This window comes from Haliaeetus leucocephalus, unplaced genomic scaffold (assembly GCF_000737465.1).
Source record: "Haliaeetus leucocephalus isolate CR32 unplaced genomic scaffold, Haliaeetus_leucocephalus-4.0 Scaffold284, whole genome shotgun sequence".
In the NCBI taxonomy this organism is placed as follows: domain Eukaryota; kingdom Metazoa; phylum Chordata; class Aves; order Accipitriformes; family Accipitridae; genus Haliaeetus; species Haliaeetus leucocephalus.
The window spans coordinates 2,968,186-2,987,219 of NW_010972720.1; the positions used below are offsets into that span (position 1 = coordinate 2,968,186).

At 35.1% G+C, this 19,034-nt stretch overlaps 1 protein-coding gene across 1 annotated transcript in view; it reads right to left on the reverse strand.

Moving 5' to 3' along the window:
- Positions 1-352: 352 nt before the first annotated feature.
- The window catches only part of GPM6A (glycoprotein M6A), a 127,172-nt gene continuing 108,490 nt past the window's right edge, over positions 353-19,034 (reverse strand). The window contains exons 4-7 of the mRNA XM_010569970.1: positions 13,482-13,635; positions 11,206-11,282; positions 9,819-9,884; positions 353-2,607 (exon numbers count right to left, since the gene is read on the reverse strand). Coding sequence (XP_010568272.1) covers positions 2,455-2,607; positions 9,819-9,884; positions 11,206-11,282; positions 13,482-13,635 — 450 coding nt within the window. The 3' untranslated portion in view covers positions 353-2,454. The remainder of the gene's footprint in view (positions 2,608-9,818; positions 9,885-11,205; positions 11,283-13,481; positions 13,636-19,034) is intronic.

Below are 19,034 nucleotides of genomic sequence, written 5' to 3' on the forward strand. Positions count from 1 at the left end.
ATGAAAGGGGATAAGAATATCATTCTTTAGAGTTTGGATTATATTTTTTTTAATTATTCATCGCAATAAGAATTTTTTGTCACAGATTTGACAAAGATGTATTTTCTAATTAATGTAACATCTGCAGATTATTATCTTTTTAAATTTTACTCTTTGTTCTCATAATTTCTGCTAAAGGAACTATCTCCCTGAGCATCTAAAAGGAGGTTGTACAAAAAAATGCATAATACCGAGAACAGTCCTCCAATAGCAAGGACAATAGAAGGAACAAGCTTCTTCCATTTCTGGTTACAATGATTTGTCTGGTATAGGCAAAGAAAAAACTACACGACACAAACAATTAATAAGTACACAAAGTACACAAGTGTGTTTATTACATTTTTGCAAGCACTTTGTTCTACATTTCAAAAACGCCACCATCAAGCTGTTGGCACATTTATGTACAAAACAGATTAATTGTAATGCCTGCTACAAAGCATTCTTTGTGAAAATACAAACTCTAATACCAGAGAAGAGCCAAAAGCATTAACATCATTACATGAGTTTAAAAGACATAGTTTTAAAAATCAGCACAAACGTTTTAAGACACAAAACTGAAACACTACAATATAGAATCCAAAAGAGGTTCCTAATACTTTTTGCAGAACTGTAATACCGGTACTGCACATTATCAGAAAACTGTTGACCCCATAGGACAGCCTAAGTGAAAAAAAAAAAAGAAAAAAAAGAAAAGAAAAAAAAATCAAACCCCAAATCAAAAACACAACCAAAAAAACCCTAAAACAAGCAAAAAAAAGAAAAAAGAAAAAGAATTCAATCAACTAATACTACTTAATGCATTATCATGCCACAAGTAACTATAGTATTACCCTCTACTTACTACAAGAATTGTTAAAAATTACTGATGATGCATGACTAGTAATAGTACAAAGAAGAGTTTTACTCAAGAAGTTTTATTAGAAATGCACTTACACTGAGAGAGAATTCACAATGGTCCAATAAGTGCACAAAACTACCTAAGATTTTTAACACTGACAAAAATGTCTTGTCAGGCTACATCACTTTAAAAGACACTTTACAGCATTCTTGTAGCATTAGAAATAGGCAAAAAAAAAAAATCCACCAAATTTGGTCCCATAATACTTACTTTTCTTAAATAGGGGGTTTTGTTTTGTTTTTGATACAGGTAATTCTTTCAAATTAAGATGATCTATCTTTCTGATAACATTTTCCTATCAAAATAAAGGTTCAAATATATTACTACACTTTCAAATAATAAGCTCTGTAGTGGTCTTTCACCTTACTTTAACATAATACAGGTAAACCAGTATGTGTAGGAAAGCTAGAAGCCAAGCTATAACATTTATGGAAGTCTCCTTTAATATATCTTTTACAGTTCAGACAGGTGCAATCCATTTAAATTTTTAAAGCAGGTAAAAAGACATCTGGCTCCTACAGTCACTGTATTTTTGATATATTACTTTCATAAATGTAGCTAAGCAGTAATTTCTTACATCATCACATGAACAGCTCCAATTTAGCATAACCATCATTGAATTGAAGAGAGATCGTTCTGTAAAAAACTATGGATAACTATATCACTTAATTAACAATTGTCTATATACCATAACTCTTTAACAGGTAGCTGTAGTATTGAATTCCTTCAAAAGGCAAGTGGCCATGCATTGTTAGCACCACAGTCTGCATGCTCACAATACAAACAGGAATTATCACCCATGGAACTTGGAACAAGAGAATATTCTTTAAAAACATCAATAATAATACAATGTTAACAAAGATAAGAAGCACTTTTTTCTTTTTTTTTTCCTTTTTTCTTTTTTCTCTTTTTTTTTTCTTTTTTTTTACCCACTATTACAAATTTAGAAATTGCACCTTTGATTGTTTAAAACGTTCTTAGGACCTTCATTCAAGTTGATCAGGGTCCATCTGGCAAGTTTTCCAAATATAAAGGAAAGTCATCAGAATGTTTTCTTTATATATTGTACATCACGTACAATGGTCCCTTTGAAGTATACCTGTAGTTAAAGTAGTTAATTGAACTCAAAACTAAAAAGTATAAAAAGCTACTTTTTTTCCAAAAACATATAAGAAACAATGCAAAAGGTGTTATGCATAACACATACAAAGTGATTAAAAAAATCAAACACATATTTGTATTTGACAATAGTTTAGTATCCTTGATCTAGCAGAACTAATTAGCTCAAAAGGATTCAGGAAAGGCTATTTAGGAGCTTTGTGGTAGATAATGGTCACACAAAGTAAGAACTAATTAAGAAACCAAGTGCTAGACAACCAAGAATTTTACACGGGTGATATGTAAGTCACCCAAACTATCTTTTGTGAGAAGCACTTTCAATTGTTTTTAAAATGGTTGGATGGCCTTTAGTTAAACAACAAAGCATTCACATGTTAGAAAGTAAGACAAGGTTTCTTTTATGTGTAAGCATTGAGCCGCTCTTTAGAGCGAGTCGAATGAATATCATGAAGCTCTTGTTCCTCCTTTGATTTAATATCCTCATATTTTTGCATTCTGCAAGCATCTTTCACATAGGCCCAGTTGGCAGACAAGACCATGAGATAATGGACCTGTAAGAGAAGTAACACAGAGTTAGAAACCAACAGAGATAGTCAGAATAGAGCAAGTTGAAACTTGAAAGCTACAGGAAAGAGACTGGGTTTTCACGAGAAGGAACTGAGCGTTAAGGCAAGAAGTAGTACAGCAACATGATGTGAAGTTCAAGCTTGAGCTTCATTAACCCTCATATTACTCAGCTCACAGCTGTTACTATTACAGTGACTAGGAGTTGGTAGCAATGGTTACAAAAAAAATTAAAAGAACTGAAAAATCAACAAATCATGCCTGCTTTACTATTTTAGCCAGCCTGCAAAACTACATGGAAAAATGTCTTCTGGTTACTTCTTGCAGACTTTTCCCCATTGAATCACTGTTTGTTAAAGCAGTTGCTTAAGCTAGAAATATGCCATAGACACATCCGTAGTCTTACGACTACATATCTAATACAATTACAGAAAGATTTGCTTTTTCTTTCTTGTTAAAGTTAGCATTAGCTTTCCATTTAGCCATGATATCTTTCTCTCATCTACAATTCTAGCTAATTAGTCAAAATCAGCTAATTTACAAAAAATTTGACAAAAATTGAAAAATATGTTCAGCTAGGCAAAATGTGACAAAATTTACTTACAAATAAACTTGAGGTCTTAAAAGGGCACGCACCTGTCACCATTTAATTTAGTAATTTTATTTCACTGTTATATTAGTTATACCACAATTTATTTACGTAATTCTTTGAAATGTATAGAAAATTAAAAAAGTGATTTGTATGTTTTTAGAAGACAACTTCTGTATACATCTTGAATGGAGCAGAAACAAAGTTCATGTTCCATGTAAATTTTTGAATGTGTAAAAATACATTTATTTAATTTTTTAAGAAAACAAAATTAAGACCTTTCCAAGCATTCCATCCAAAAACAAAATTAAAAATTATCTGAAAAGAAGGGGGGGGAAAAAGCTGCAGCCTGTGATTATTATACAACTTATTGGTGAGTATGGGAGATTGGTCCTGACTCACTTGCAGCCAACACAAATCACTGGATGAGATATGATGATAGACTCTCAAAGAGCTTGGTTTATTTATGTTAGCAAATGGGGAGAACAGAATGCCTATGAATACATCTGAGGATTAAACACCAAAGGATACTGGCAATATTGTCACATGAACAAATGTTTTTCACATGGCTTTGAATAAATTTAATCTGAAAGTCAGTGAAAGGTATCTTACCAGTAGAAAAATTATGTTCTGCAATTATTTTCCATTATAAATAGAGGATGTAAAACACCCTAATTGCCTTTGAGATGGAGCTTAGTAGTTTGTAAAAATCACATGGTATGGCTGCCAGTGACTGAGTTTAACAGCCGGTAGATGTCCAGTCTTCTGAATGGTGGCAATGAATGGTCAAACAACTGATAAATTTTAACATAACGCCCATACAAGGAATGAAGCTAAGGCCTCCAAAGAACTGCTGCAGCAAATACTTTATTCAAAACTCCTCCTTCAGGGGCAGGCAGTCACATGCTATCTGCCTTCAGTCCCTTTTGGAGTTAGTTTGCTTAGTCTTCATGCTTGTGACCATCTACAGTGCAAAGGCTACTTCGGCTGCCTGTTACAGCAATGAACTGCTCTCCAGTCCATTTCACCTTCTCAAGCCTGGGCCTTTCAGGACATTTGCAGACTTTGAAAGCTTTCCTTTTGAAGGTGGACCTCAAATGTCCTACCTTCAGTCTGCTGGATCTACTTGCAAGGAGCCTCTGACCTTCTCAAAACTTGTCTCCCTCTCACCATAGGATGTGCTCTGTTGGCTCTGTATTCAGCCAGAAAATAAAAATATTCAGTAGCGGTATTCAACTGGTTTATTCTAGGACTCTCTGAACATTTATTGCTCCCCTAGCAGGCCTTCAGATACTTTCTGATGAAAGCATCTCTTAAACTTCTGTTAATCAAATGCCCCAGAGGCCACAGATAATTTCCTGAAATCAGAAAAATTCCACCCCTCCCTAAGAAATCAAGAAACTAAACTAGGACTCAATTACCGGAAAATCGAATAAAGTAAACATAAAAACACCCTGAGATTATGCAAATTCTCCTGTTCATATTGGACTGTTGTATATATATGAGTATCTTAGATTCATACCAAATGAACAGAACCAATTTAGTATGTTCTTTCCTTTTTGGAAATGCCAATGTTTGCTTTTTCCACAAATGTTTGGTGGCAACTGTTGCTGATTAGTTCAGGCTAATGTACATTTCTTAATCTGGATAATTAAGATCAAGGAAAGCATTCTGAAACCCTTCAAAGGACCAAATATTTTTGGTGTCTTTTTTGCCCTTGTGGTTTATGGCAAGATTTCACCCAGTTAATCCCTATCTGAGGAATACAGACTGAGTTGAGGAGCCATAAAATAGGAAGAAGTCTTCAGAGAATCTGTCTTCTAGGAAGAATACTACAGATAGTAGTATTTTGACGTATCTTTAGGAGTTTCTTATTATCTACAGTACAACACTTGCAGCACAACCCATGATGACAGTGCAAGTGCTGGAGATGGCAGCATGTACTGCGTTACCCTGGGGACACGTTCTGGTCATGATTTAGCACACAGGAAAAAGAAACACGTTGTATCTAACTCAGCTATTCCAAAAGCTTTCACCATGAGTAGTCTCTGGATCAGGCATTTCTAGATCAAATGAAAGACACTAATGCCAAATCTCCATTCCACTGAATGAAATGCCTTAAATTTCCTCCACAGTAAAACTCTTGAGAAAAATAAAAAGAAACAGGCTGGTAATCCTAATAATTCTGTCATCTCAGGCAATTACAATTTGCATCCAATGAAAACACCAGTGCTGGTCCTTTGAGAGTAAGATTTCAATTAAAAAATACAATCTGATCCTCAAACAGATTGTAGACATGAGAATCCTAGAAGTAGGGGTATCTGAGCAGTCTACTCACGTCTTCCTGACCTTTTAAAACACATCTGGCAGAAAACCTTGCAACAGAAGAATACATGACGAAAATGGGACCATGCAGGCACATTTATCCTCACAAAATATTTGGTAACGACCCAGTAAGAGACAAATTTAAACCTAATGTCTTGCAGTTTCACTTGGCATTTTTCTTCTACTAAAAAAATAGACAAACTCTTCTGAAGGTATATTGGCCACAGTCTGACCTTCATTAAACATCCATTCTTTGCCCATCCCTTACTTAAAAAGTTACAGAAGCAAACTTCTGGAATAACTGTTGAAAACTCTTGAAGTTCACATTCACTATAAGTAGGATGACTTTCTTGGAAACAACTACTTTAGCTTATATAATGAGTATAATCTCAAATATATATCCATGTTATATATTGATATATACATTTAACAGTCCCACCACCTTTGTTTTTTTGTTTAACACCAAGTTCCTAGATAACATTGGCACACTAAGGAGGTCATCTCTAAGTGGCTGTCTAATTGCATTTCACACTTCCTTGACCTGAATAGCCTGAAGCCAGTGGGGCCCTGTCAAGGCTTATTCAAATTGAAGCAGGGCAGCTTCCACAGCCTGCCTCTGGATGTTTCAATTACAGACATATGCAAGACAGTGAAGGGTCTTTCCACACCTATGAAACATCCCTGCTTAGATTTCTTCATAAGGTGAAGGTATGCTTCAAACTTTCAAAACTGTAGAATTGCATCTAAGCTAGGAAAGGGTTTGGTTTGGGTTTGGTTTTCCTTTCCTTTTGGGACACATCATTATCTCATCAGGGCAGAAGTCTAAGCAACTTTTTTTCCTCCCCTTACATGCATCTAATATCCTGCAGAAGAGCACAGTCATAATGGGGGAGAGGGACTAGACCACTTATACATTTCCCTTGTTCTTGTTTCAAGAGAAGTGATTGCATCTCCACCTTACAGGACATAACTTCTGCAGAAGTTCAGGCAGAAGAGTACTGCTCACATTGTAACTTTTGAGAAGGGAAACTGTGTCTCTCGTAATTCAGTTTTGCTATAGTGGTTTTGGGAACATCACAGGCACGATGAGTTTACATTTAAACAACTTCATGTCTTCTGTTGCTATCTGACACAACACTGACAACAGTAAAACTAATATGTATTACTTCAGTGATCATTTCTGTATCTATTTATTATCCATTCAGACATAAGAAAGAACAGTAATGCTCAGAATCATACATAGTCCAAATTAATTATGATTCAAAATCATGGCTATTTTTTCTGTGCTCAAGACTCACAAAAACCATCTATAATGTAAGTAATTCTATCAGGTTTTTTTCATCTTGGGCTCAAGTCTAAGAATCATAAATTTTCAAAATGAACAATTTGACTTTTTCCTTCTCTGCAAAATAAAGCTTTCCCTAATATATACTGTAAAAAAATATGAGTTTTTCTATACATCAGTCCTAACGCGTAGGCCAACTCTCTTTTTGAACCCCAAACCAGCATTGTCCTTTGGAGACTAAAGAAGCAGCTAGTGAATTGTAAAAAAATGCTAATATTCATATACAAATCTGAGACCAAGAGAGAGATTAAAGTAGTAGATATGGGAAAATTGTGTCTTGTGACCAAATGGCTTTGCAAGTATTAACAATTTTTTTGTGTTTTTTGCAATAAATTACTACATATTTTTAAAATACAGTTTCATGAAAACTATCCCAGTGACAGCTGGGCTTAATATTTATGAACAAGCTGATTTCTTTGGTGAATTTAATGACAAATATTGACATTAAAAGAGTTAAAGAAATCTGCACATATTAAATAATCTGGCACTTGCCAATGTCCACAAATCCAGAAGCGAGGATATACTGGAGTATATCAATGTCATGACTTAAAATGTCATTTAAAAGAGCAGATTTTACCAATTCAGTTATTCGGCAGTCTCATTGATGATGCATTACTATTAATGGCTGGTAGTAAATACAAAATACTTACTACTTTAGTCAGATGGACTATTCTAGTTTAAAGTAACTGCCTGCAAGAAATGTTTTAAAAGTGCAATAAATTCATAAGCTTTCTCTTTTGTAAAGAACTGGTATTTTAATCTCATTTTTCTGTTAAGAAGTCTTGTTAAATCTCAGAAACACGGAGATCTGCTATTGTTGTGGATATATACAAAGACTAACTGCATTAAATCATGTTTGTGGTTATTCTTGCAACAGCACGTATAGGGAAGGGCATTGGTTCTCCAATGCCTTAAATGGCTTCTGCAGATTTTGTTCCTCACCCTAGCCTGTTGCTGATAGCTTACCACTTTCTACTAATTTGAGCATAGGATGTGGGGAAAAAAAGATGTTTTCTTCTTCCTATATGAGACATTTAGGACCCAAAATTCATTTTCCCTCCCCTAAATTACTTCCTCCTTGGGAAAGCAAACTTCCCTTAAAGAAAGAACCTGTTAATATCTGCATGTCCAACCACAAAATTCTAAACTTTCTCTCATGTCCTGTCCCAGTCTTTGGGCTACTGTGTCAATGTGAAGCACACTGCACAACCTATAAATGTGCTTTGGTATGCCAGTTTTAGAAATTACCACCATCAAAGAGTGGAATGTGCTAGTCTTTACCAGGTACCTAACAGATCACAATGGTAGGTTAAAAACAATTTAATTACAAAATTGAAATACATACAACACAGTTGCAAACATTTCATAAAACACACATTTACCAGCATTTGGATGCTACACAATTTACTAGCACTTAGATCCTTAACTTATATTTCTGTTGAAACAGCGTTGTTATGCCTGCACTGTGCAGTCACAGCATTCAATAAAAAGCATACTTGGGTATGGGTAACCCTTCAAAAATATCTGAATAAATGTGAGCCATCAAAGTGAATTCCTAGTGGACTAGTGCTTGGTGTAACACATCTATGGCATCTTTGATATGGTACTGTGAGCTTTGAAGTGGTTTTTTTTAAACTTCATTGAAAGTATCATGTATTTAAACTACGTGGCTCAATGTACCTACTTAATTTGCTTCCACTGAAGATGTGTTTGTTTCCACTGAAAATCTTTTGGTGGCTATTCTGATTCAAAACTCTTCTTTGAAATGCAGAATTGTTATCTGGACAAATTAGCATTTGATAATTACTACTGAATATACTTCAAAACAATAATGCACTGGAGAACTAATGGTCTCTTGGATATACTTTCCTAATACTAATATATGTATTATAATAATTACTATTTGCTCACCATTTTTTCAGCTAGAAGTAGAAAAGTCTGTTTGGAAAATCAATTTAATTATTAATATAAATTATATTCTAGTATTGTTATTTGTGGTTTTGAAGCAAAAGTTACATTGAAAATATATTTTTTTCATTTAGCTGTCTCTGCTTTGCTGGCAGGGTGTCATGTAATACTGAAAAAATGGCAGAGAAGAACAATAAAGAAATAATCACTAATGCCACAGGAATACTAGCTTCATTGAATATTCTCTGATTGTCCTTTTTTATAAATGTAATTCTAAGGAGAACAAAAAATTTATGGCCCCAGGATTCAATGAAAAATTACTAGTAACAGTAGTAATAGTAATCACTAACACTTTTCTTATGGAATACATCAGTGCCAAGTAACAGTCATTTTTCATTTCCCATTCCAGTGTGTATTATACAAACCTACACTGATACAGAATGCCTATTCTAAAAATATATTTATGTTTAAGCAGACACAGCAGTCAAAAGACAGAAGAGCAGGGCACTAGCTCATACACTTTTTTCTCAGTGGAACATTCTCATTGGCAAAATGTCATCAAATTCAAAGTAAACTTCATTATAAAAAAAAAGCAAAAATCAGTCCTGACAGAAAAACTGACACATTCACATATACGCACAGAACTGACAAAAAGAGTCTGCTCCTAAAACAGCAGCATAGCAAGCTTGTAAATACCCAGAAAGGCATAGATCATAAAAGTATATTACTATGATCATGAGACAGGCACGTGAGTTCAGACACTTGGCTGAACACAGCAAGAGAATAGTAAAAATTCTTAGCATGTACTTAAAGGTGGTTTTTTTTATTCAAAAACATAATTATATTCTACTTCAAATGGAATCCATCAATATATTTTAAAAAAAGATAAGAGAGAGTATTGAATTACAGAACTATATTTCAGTAACAGCATTGAGTGATAGTATGGAAATTGAATAACTGATAGTAAGTAAAAACCAGAAGGCATTAGCGATTCAGATGATGATGGAAGTACAGAGTGTTGGGTAGCTTACCATAGCAATGACTGCTGCTCCAGCTCCAGCAAGTGCCACAATGAACAAGTGGAATGTCATGTTTAGCTGCAAAGGGGGACAAAGAAAAGGACTTTCATGGTGGTACACTAAACAGAAACTGAATGAAAAGTCAGAATAACATAGAGCAAATAATTACATCCCTGGTGCCACCCTTCTACAAAAGTAATTACTAATACTTTTTCCAAAAGACTGACATCACTATGTGACATTGTGCTTGTGCTGGTTTTGTTACAATACTCATATCAGGGATGAAGCATACTTCTATTTAAAAACATTGTATTTAAATCATAAAATATTAACAAAGCAAATTATTTAAAAATAAACTATCCAGCGCTTTTTTTCTTTTTTTTCTTTTTTTTTTTTTTTTTAGTTGCAATACTACTTTACCAGATCTACAATTGTTTGTGGTCATTTCTCTAGTGGCAGAGACAGCCTAAGAAAACCCCGTTTCCTTTCATTAGCTGTAGCTTTCCATCCTCATATATTGATTTACTTCCCTCCCAAATTTGCCAATAAAATTTGTTCATAGTGATATAATATAAACCAGGTTACTTAAATAATCCAAGTTAACCACCTTCCTCAACCCACCCCAAACCAAATGATTACATTTGTTTTTAATTTCAGTGATCTGGTTTACACAGCAGCCACTGAGTGTTGACTGCACAGCAAGGGTTGCAGTTTCTTAGATGGTTTTGGTATGAAGGCAGATTGTGTACCTTCACTCTAAAAGGATTTATTCAAACATAGGAAGACCCAGTGACACATTTAGCAAAGCACCGTCTGACTTCAGAGGGATCAAAATTTTAGCCTCTTTTCTTGTTAGATAGATGTAAATTTGTTCATCCTGTCTTCATCCCTGATTGTTTAAAAACCAAATCAGAAGCCTCAGCTGCACTGAAATAGGTGGCCTTTGCCTAAGGGAAAAACTACAAAGAAAAATGTACTAGCAATTATTATCCTAACACACTGCAAGATTTGGTCAAATCCATTTGAAGTCTTTACTCTCCTGTCACAACAGTAATCATACGATCTTCAAACAGTGATTCATTATATAGACCTACTCATTGCACACCAGATGCATTAGCTTTCAAAAACATCTCACTAAAAATATATGACAATGGAATTCTTGAAAAAATAAAATACAAGTGTATTTAGAAAACAAATGGCTGGAGAAATTGCACTGACTAAATTTGGTATGCAGTAAAAGACTAGGAAAGGTACTTCCTGACTGTATTTTCCACTGGGATTTTATTTCATCACCATAGCTAGAATTAGAACATAAAGAGTAAGAAGAAAACACACATCATTTACTTCCAACTATAACATATATTACGGATTTGCCAAAAATATTATCACATTTATTCACCTCATTAGAGTCACACATCTTGATGAAACTTTCTGAAGTGGTGCAAACCTTCTTTTCCTCTCCAATAGTTACAATACCTGGAGCAGAATAGATATTCACAGCATTTAGTATTCCTAGTACATAGCATATTACTTCATATGAGCCAGAAGAGCTAAGAAATACACATTCTTGGCTGCTTTGCAGAACTGTTTTTAACAGGAAAATCAGGTTTTTGTTGATGATCAAGGGGCTGGAGCACCTCCCATATGAGGAGAGGCTGAGAGTTGGAGTTGTTCAGCCTGGAGAAGAGAAGGCTCTGGGGAGACCTTATAGCAGCCTTCCAGTACCTACAGGGGGTCTATAAGATGGGGAGTGACTTTTTGCAAAGGCATGTAGTAATGGGACAAGGGGTGGTGGCTTTAAACTGGAAGAGGGTAGATTTAGATTAGATATAAGGAAGAAATTCTTTACTGTGAGAGTGGTGAGGCACTGGAACAGGTTGCCCAGAGAAGTTGTGGATGCCCCATCCCTGGAAGTGTTCAAGGCCAGGTTGGATGGGGCTTTGAGCAACCTGGCCTAGTGGAAGGTGGCCCTGCCCATGGTAGAGCGGTTGGAACTAGATGATCTTTAAAGTCCTTTCCAATCCAAACCATTCCACGATTCTATGATCATTTCAGCCATCACAAAACTAACACATCATCTGTTTAGTAAAAGCCCTAGTAGGAAACATGCAGGTAATAATTTTTCAGCCATTTTTGAAAATACCTTCATTCCAGATTTTGAGCAATCAAAACACAAGAAAAATTATTTGCAAACAGTATATACTTTTATCATGTTGTTCACAAACATTCCCTACCCTCATGTGGAGAAATGTGCTGTACGTTGTTTTCAGACATGTTGATCTGGTACAAAGCTTCTTTTACAAGTTACACAAAAGCATTACTCAAATGTATACTTCATTGTAATAATAGTTTCTCTATCAGCAAGAATAACTAGAACCTGCTACATTGTTTCCTTTAGCTAATGTCAAGATACTAAATCAAAGACTAGCTTGAAGAAAACTGCTGTAACTCAGTTATCATGAAAAATGGCACTGTTCTTTCCTATTAGTAATCAGTGGGTTTTACGCTGAATTTACAGGAAACAGGTACATTCACAGAATACACATTTTATATGTTAGTGTTCTATGCACATTTTAAATAGAATTAATAACAAAAAATAGGCATTAATATTAGCAAAATAAAAGGTCATAGAAAAAGAATTAATACTCTTGATGAAATCTGTACAGATAATTGCTTTCTCAACTCACTCGTCATGCTGGGGCGGGGGGGTTGTGAATCCATAAACTAAAAAAAGGTGGGTTTTTTTCCCCCCTCATGAAAACAATAATGTGAAATATTTTGTTTCAGGTTAAGTCAAATGTTTAATATGAACCAACCGTTTCATTCCTAAGCAATACAGCATTTTTTATATCTCAAAATCACAATTAAAAATATACTGCTATTTTATATTAGGCCAAGGCAACAAAAGAAAGACTTAAGGAACTGCCTGACAAGAGTATGATTACCCAAAGCTCTGTGGGCTGAGAAACCATTAAGGCCAGGATATCTAGATTCAAATCAGTCTTGTGGCAGAAAGGAATTGAATTATCATCACCAAAGCAAGAATTCTCAAACTTTTTAAGATTCCAAACCACCTTTTGTCCAAGTTTCCCATCCCCTCAAAACACATGTATGTGTATATCCCCACTTTATTCTAACCTCCACAGTTCAGGCTTTAGCCTTGCTCTCTCTGTCCACCAGCCTCTTAGAGTGTTACCATTTGTACTGCCATCAAAATTTTTGCAAGCAATGAATCTTGTCCTGTCCCAATTCACCTCTGCAGAGACAGATGATAACCTAGGATCTCACATCTCCAAATTAGTGTCCTACCACAAGCTTAAAGAGTCAATTCTCCAGATAAAGGACTAATTAAGCATTTTAGACAAGTTCCAGCTATTCCAAAAGAAGCAGCTAAACAGAAGCTCCGAGCCAAATTCTCAGTACTCTGGGAAGATGGACAATGTTGATTCAATTTTGTCAGGCCTGGAAATGCAGTGCATCTCTAATATACTGCCTTGACTAGAGGGTAAAAGGATAGAAAGAGATACGTAACAATTGTTTAAGAAACAATTCTGGAATTGTTTTCAGAAACAAATCTGAAGTGAAACAGTTCACTTCAGATACACGGAAGCAAAGCAAAGTGATGCTTTCTTTTGTGACATTTTGCTTTATATTTAGTGCTTTTCATTCACATACCATACTGGCGAAGATCCAAGCAGAGATTAGCTCCATCCACTACGGTGGCATTTCGGCAAATGGTCCACAGATTGAAGTACATGTAAACAGGCAGAGAAGTGAAAGCTGTAACGCCAAGCCAGGCCAACATAAAGATGTATGTCAGCATAATAAACTGCAGTAAAAGAGGGAAAAACAAAACCAGTGGTAAGTCAGAACTTAACTGATACTCCTTTGCAAAAAAGGAACCACAGAGAAGTAACAAATGCGTTTCTGACTGGTTTTGTCTGTTTCTGTCCTTATTTAAACTACAGTTTTGGTCTGGTAATCAGTTCGTGATCTGGTCAAAGTGAGTGACAGAGCACTAACGTGTTTCTGAAGAACAAGCAGTTATGCTTCCAGAAGTGCAAGCTTACTCCACATTCCTGTCACTCTTGGGCCTGTGATTGATGCAAAGCACCACATCTGAAGTACAGACAGCTGCGTGTTTTGTGAAGCCTGTCTCTCCCTCTCTCCCATCACCATTACTCCATAGTTAAGGCAAAAGGCCACATGGTTGTTTTTTCCACTACCAATCATGATGTAAAAAATTAGAATTAAATACTATAGGCTTTGCTTGCTTTTGCTTTTAAAATCTGGGCCTTAACAAAAATGAGTCATTATCAATGGCTGCCACAGAATCTCACTGGCAAATCCATTTTGCATTGAACCAATGAGACAATATATTTGCCATTTTGTTACTGTATTTAGACATACTTGGGGTTACATACAAGGGAATTAGTCATTCAGAACAAACTAGGGTGCTTACCTCTGTTAATAAGGAATGCATTAAATTACATGCTTTGCAACATATGTGCTCCAAAGGCTACACATTTTCTTTTTTTATCCATGAGCCTCAAGAGTATAGCAAGCTGATTGTAGGAGGCATTGAACTCTACTTGCCCTTAGGGCTAGTAGTTATGCTGGCACACCCAGCTTCTGCAACCACGTAGGCATGCTACATTACTACTCTGCTGCTAACCTGAGACAACTAGCAGACACATTCATCAATAACAAATTACCTTTTCATTTTATGCTATGCAAAGGATATGAAGATGCTACATGGTTAAATGTGGAAGATAAGTCAGCCTCTAAATGTTGAATCCAAATAGCCCCAAGATTTGATGGCTTCAGAAATGCTGATGAATCTAAACACATTACTGAAACAAAAAAAAATCAGCACACTAACATTTTTCTAGCTGCTTACCACAGAAGAACATTGACTCTGAGAATAAGAAATAAGAGCTATTTTTGAAAGCTGAATAAGCTGGTCCACAATCTGCTTAAAATTAAACCTTAAAGAATAAATAAGGAGAAAACGGAAGACATTTTCTAGTTCTTTTTTAATGTAAGATCTTTCACATCATGTGATAAAGGAAAAAAAGCCTAATATAAATACAGATTTTAGTTATGGAAATCAAATAAGGTCAGACTCAAAAGGGTTGTAAATGGTAGTAAAAATTGTTAGAGGGGTGTCTTGTCCATGTGGACCTCATCAGGAAGAGCAATCCAAAACAACAAAAGGTTTGAATTTAGGTGAGCTAGTTTTATTACTTTGAAGTTATGGGATGGACATTCTTAAGCAATATTAAAGAGACCTTAATTTGATTTACTTTAATTCACTTCCAAAGAATATTAAATAAAAGCCATTTTAATTCTGAGAAAGTGTATTTACATAGGGATTTAATGTAGTTTAATTAATCCAGTTTAAAATTCAATTCAGATTAATTTTCCTGATTGTCCCTAGGTAGATAAGACTTTCAGCAGTAGTTTGAAAAGCTGGAGAATTTATAGCACTAAAAAAAATTACCAGAAGGATGCAGGAAAGTAAAAGATAAAGTGGAAAAAGGAATCAAAGTTTTCTGCTTAATAATTTGGGTATCTGCTTTCTATCCTTTTCTTTATTTAGTACTCAACACTTCAGCTTTTCCTGCCGGTTTGTAAGTTATGAACCATTTTAACTTTTCCCTTAACACCAAACTAGTTTAAAGGGGAAATTGATGTATCTAATTTATGTTTAAAGATTTTTGAAAATGTATTCATGCAGCGAATGGCTGTCTTCCTTTCCAAATTTTCCCAAACCCACACTTACTAGAAAACCAACTGAAAAAATAGAGAAAGTGATAGCAAAGTCTATAATAAATATACAACCTTGAATGTTACAGTAGACTTATCTGTGCATCAGTTGCTTTATATAATGGAAATTCTATGCCACCTATTGCAGAGAAAATAGTCAATACAAGTAAATACTGTTCTGTACACACTCCATTTATTTTTTCATGATTGTTCCTTTATTGTTTTCCTTTTTTTTCTCTCCATATTACAGTGTTAAAGCTAATGAGACAACATCTGGTTCAACCCCAGGCACTCATTTACAAATAATTACTTGGAAAATTACTTGGAAATGTGGATTCACTTCAGGGCTATGAATTCCCAACTAAAATGCTATGTCTGATCTTAATTTACTATCAAGCTAAAGAGTTGTACTCAAATTTTCTAAAGCAGGAGCAAGAAATAAGAAAGCAGGCTCTCTGTGTGTTCTCAGAACAGCCTTTAAATTCTCAGTTTAGTATATTCTAGAAGTATTTTAAAAGTAAAATGAGCCTCCTAGCTTATATTCCGTGAGTTTGCCAAAAACAGGTAAGTCTGAGGCCTTATTTTTGAACATTTTTCTAGAATTTCTGAACTAAATATTTAATAAATTTAGTACATCTCTCAGTGTAGTACATGCATAATGATTTAATGGAGAACTAAATCTTTTATATTAGTTATATTATTGAACTGTCGTAACTGTTTTTAAGACTGGGCTCCACACAGATTCAGGAATCTTCCTATTCTGTGATTACCACCAAATGGAGGAAAAAGATCAGCCTTACTGTGAGCATTACAATTCCTATTTAATATCTTTTTATTTTTCTGATATGTAGTAGGGATGAAACTCTCTGTAGCCTTGTTTGCTTAAGAAGCTTGCTTAAAACTCTGTACTAAGATAATACAAAGCATTGGTATAGCAAGAGGGTTAAAAACAGAGCTTATTAGGCTCTAAAAAAATCTGCCTTAGGCATAGAATAACAGCAGGAGAAACCTGTCAGATGATAGCTGCTGGGAGTCACAAGAGCTGCTTTCTTAGAGAGAATTGACTGCTTGTTTATGGATGGGATTCTCTTTTAAAAACATGAATCTGTTTCATTGAATATCTCAGAAAAAGTGAATCAAATGCCGATTTCATTTTAAAAACATATTTTAGAAAAGGAAGAACTTTATTTTTCCTCTTTCAGTCACTTTTGACTGAAGAGCCAGTGGCCAATGATATGCCCAAATTCATGTTATAACACCAAGAAGAGGGGGGGGTGGAATAGAGAAAATTCACTTGTTTCATGTAAAAATAACTAAAATGCAAAACTTAATGTTAAATCACTTGGTAGTTATGAGTTATCCCTGGAAGCTGCTATCACTGGTATCAGTGAAGCAAATCACAAAAAAGTGATCTGGGCATTAATATACTTTCTGCTGTAGGGGCAGTAAAAAGCAAAAGGTTAACCTTGCACAACAAGTTTTTAGTTTCTAGCAATAGGAGGTGTTAGCTTATAAATTCTTGTTATAACGGAATGAAATTGTGAATTATTTTTTTTAAACCACAGGTGAAGGACTAAAGTATTTTTTTAGATAATTTTATCTGCTATTACAATCTTCCCTCTTTGCTCTAGAGACCTTACAAGAAATGCTTAAGGAGCCTATTCACTCCAGGAATTAAATTCAGAACTCAGTCTCCTGAGATTCAAAGGGATCTTTCTCCTTTGAAGTACCATTCTGCTACGTGACAAGCCAAAGATTTATGAACTAGCAGTACAGCATCTTAAAGAGGTATCACAGTTCGTTCTTTAGTATGCTATGTATTGCGTTGGTAGTGAAAATTACTTTCTCTGATCAGTTCAATTTTCACTGTAAGAAGTCAAACACATAAATCCAAACCAAACTGGAAGTGATAGTGAAATTCATCTACCAAATCATGAAGATAAAAGTTCACTAATCAATACTCAGTTCACTGTAGGAAAGAATAGCTAAAGGAAATAATTATTTGAACAAAACAAATCTTTAACCTTTGTAGCAGTTAATTTCTTGTACCAACACCATGGCTGGTAAAACTCTCTCGCCAGATTTTATAAGCTTTTCATTGCCAGTAATGGCTTTCCTGAATCACAAATCATCAAAGTAAGCAAACCATCAACCCTTCTGGAAAGATTTTTTTATAAAATCTGTTGCACAGATCAATGTCAGGACGTAGAGATTTCAGAGCATGTTCTGACATGGTACGTATACAGCACAACAGCTTTCATAGTGGTCACAGCTGGCTGAAATCCTGTTTCCACTGAAAACATTACCCAAATCCTATCTATTTTAATAAGATCAAGATCACAGGTACTGCTTTCTTTTTAAAATTTATGGGTACTTGTCCCATGAAAGCACTTTCATTGAATCTCAAACACTGTTCTTGTTTTAGTTTTGTTATAAATATTTTATTACCCCTGAAGAAACATTGTATGATTGCTTCAGTGACCCTAGGGACAGAGGCAGTGAAATCATATCTGAAAGGTACTGTTACTACAGAGAGATGGATTGAAATGGAAACAAAGTAAACCCCAGCCATTTTATTGTATGAGGCCACTGCTGCTTACTAAAAAAAAAAAAATATATATATAGAAAAATAGCAACAAATTCAGAAGTGCCTGAATAAAACTTAACTCCAGAAACCTCATGTTGCCACGTAATTTTATCTTTGTTCCAAACCATTCAGCACTTACATTTATACTTCCTCTCAATTTACTCATATACTTATTTTATATGAACTCCCTGACATGAGCTCTCAACTCAAAGAGTTATAAAAGACATACACCTTGCTGTGTTTATATCTCATTTAGATTTATTATTCTGTGACACACACACAAAACTTCATTATTTACTTTCAGCTTCACGATCGAAGAGGTTCCTTCCAAACTTCTTCACAGTCTCAAAAACTCTCTTTGACAGTTTTTGCCAGAGATCAAAACTGCATCTACAGAGACCACATACCTCCATCCTGCCAAAAGGCAGGATTCACTATTGCATTCATAATTCACTATTACGATTCACTATGAAACCCTGTCAGGGCAGGACATCACCTGAAGATGAGCCCAGGGTTAGCCTGGCTGTCTCTAACTGGAATACTGAGAGGCACCTGACCTCTGCAGTGCATTGTGTAGTCCTGGTTCTGGGGGCAGTTTCCCAATCACACATCAGAACAAGGACCTGTGTGTCATTTGATGGCAAGTCAGAAACATGAACAGGAAGATCTTTTCAATTTCTTCCTCAACTGCCCTGTCTCTCTAATGTCACATTCACTTTCAATCGTCTATAGATTAGACTTCAATACTAATAAAACTTATTTTAGCTTTAGCACTTTGCCCAGCTTTAATTTAATAAATGACCTTTGGCTTTCGGGCCTTCTGCCTCAGTCTTGTCCATTTTTCCTAGGAGAAATTCCTCTGAGTTAATGCT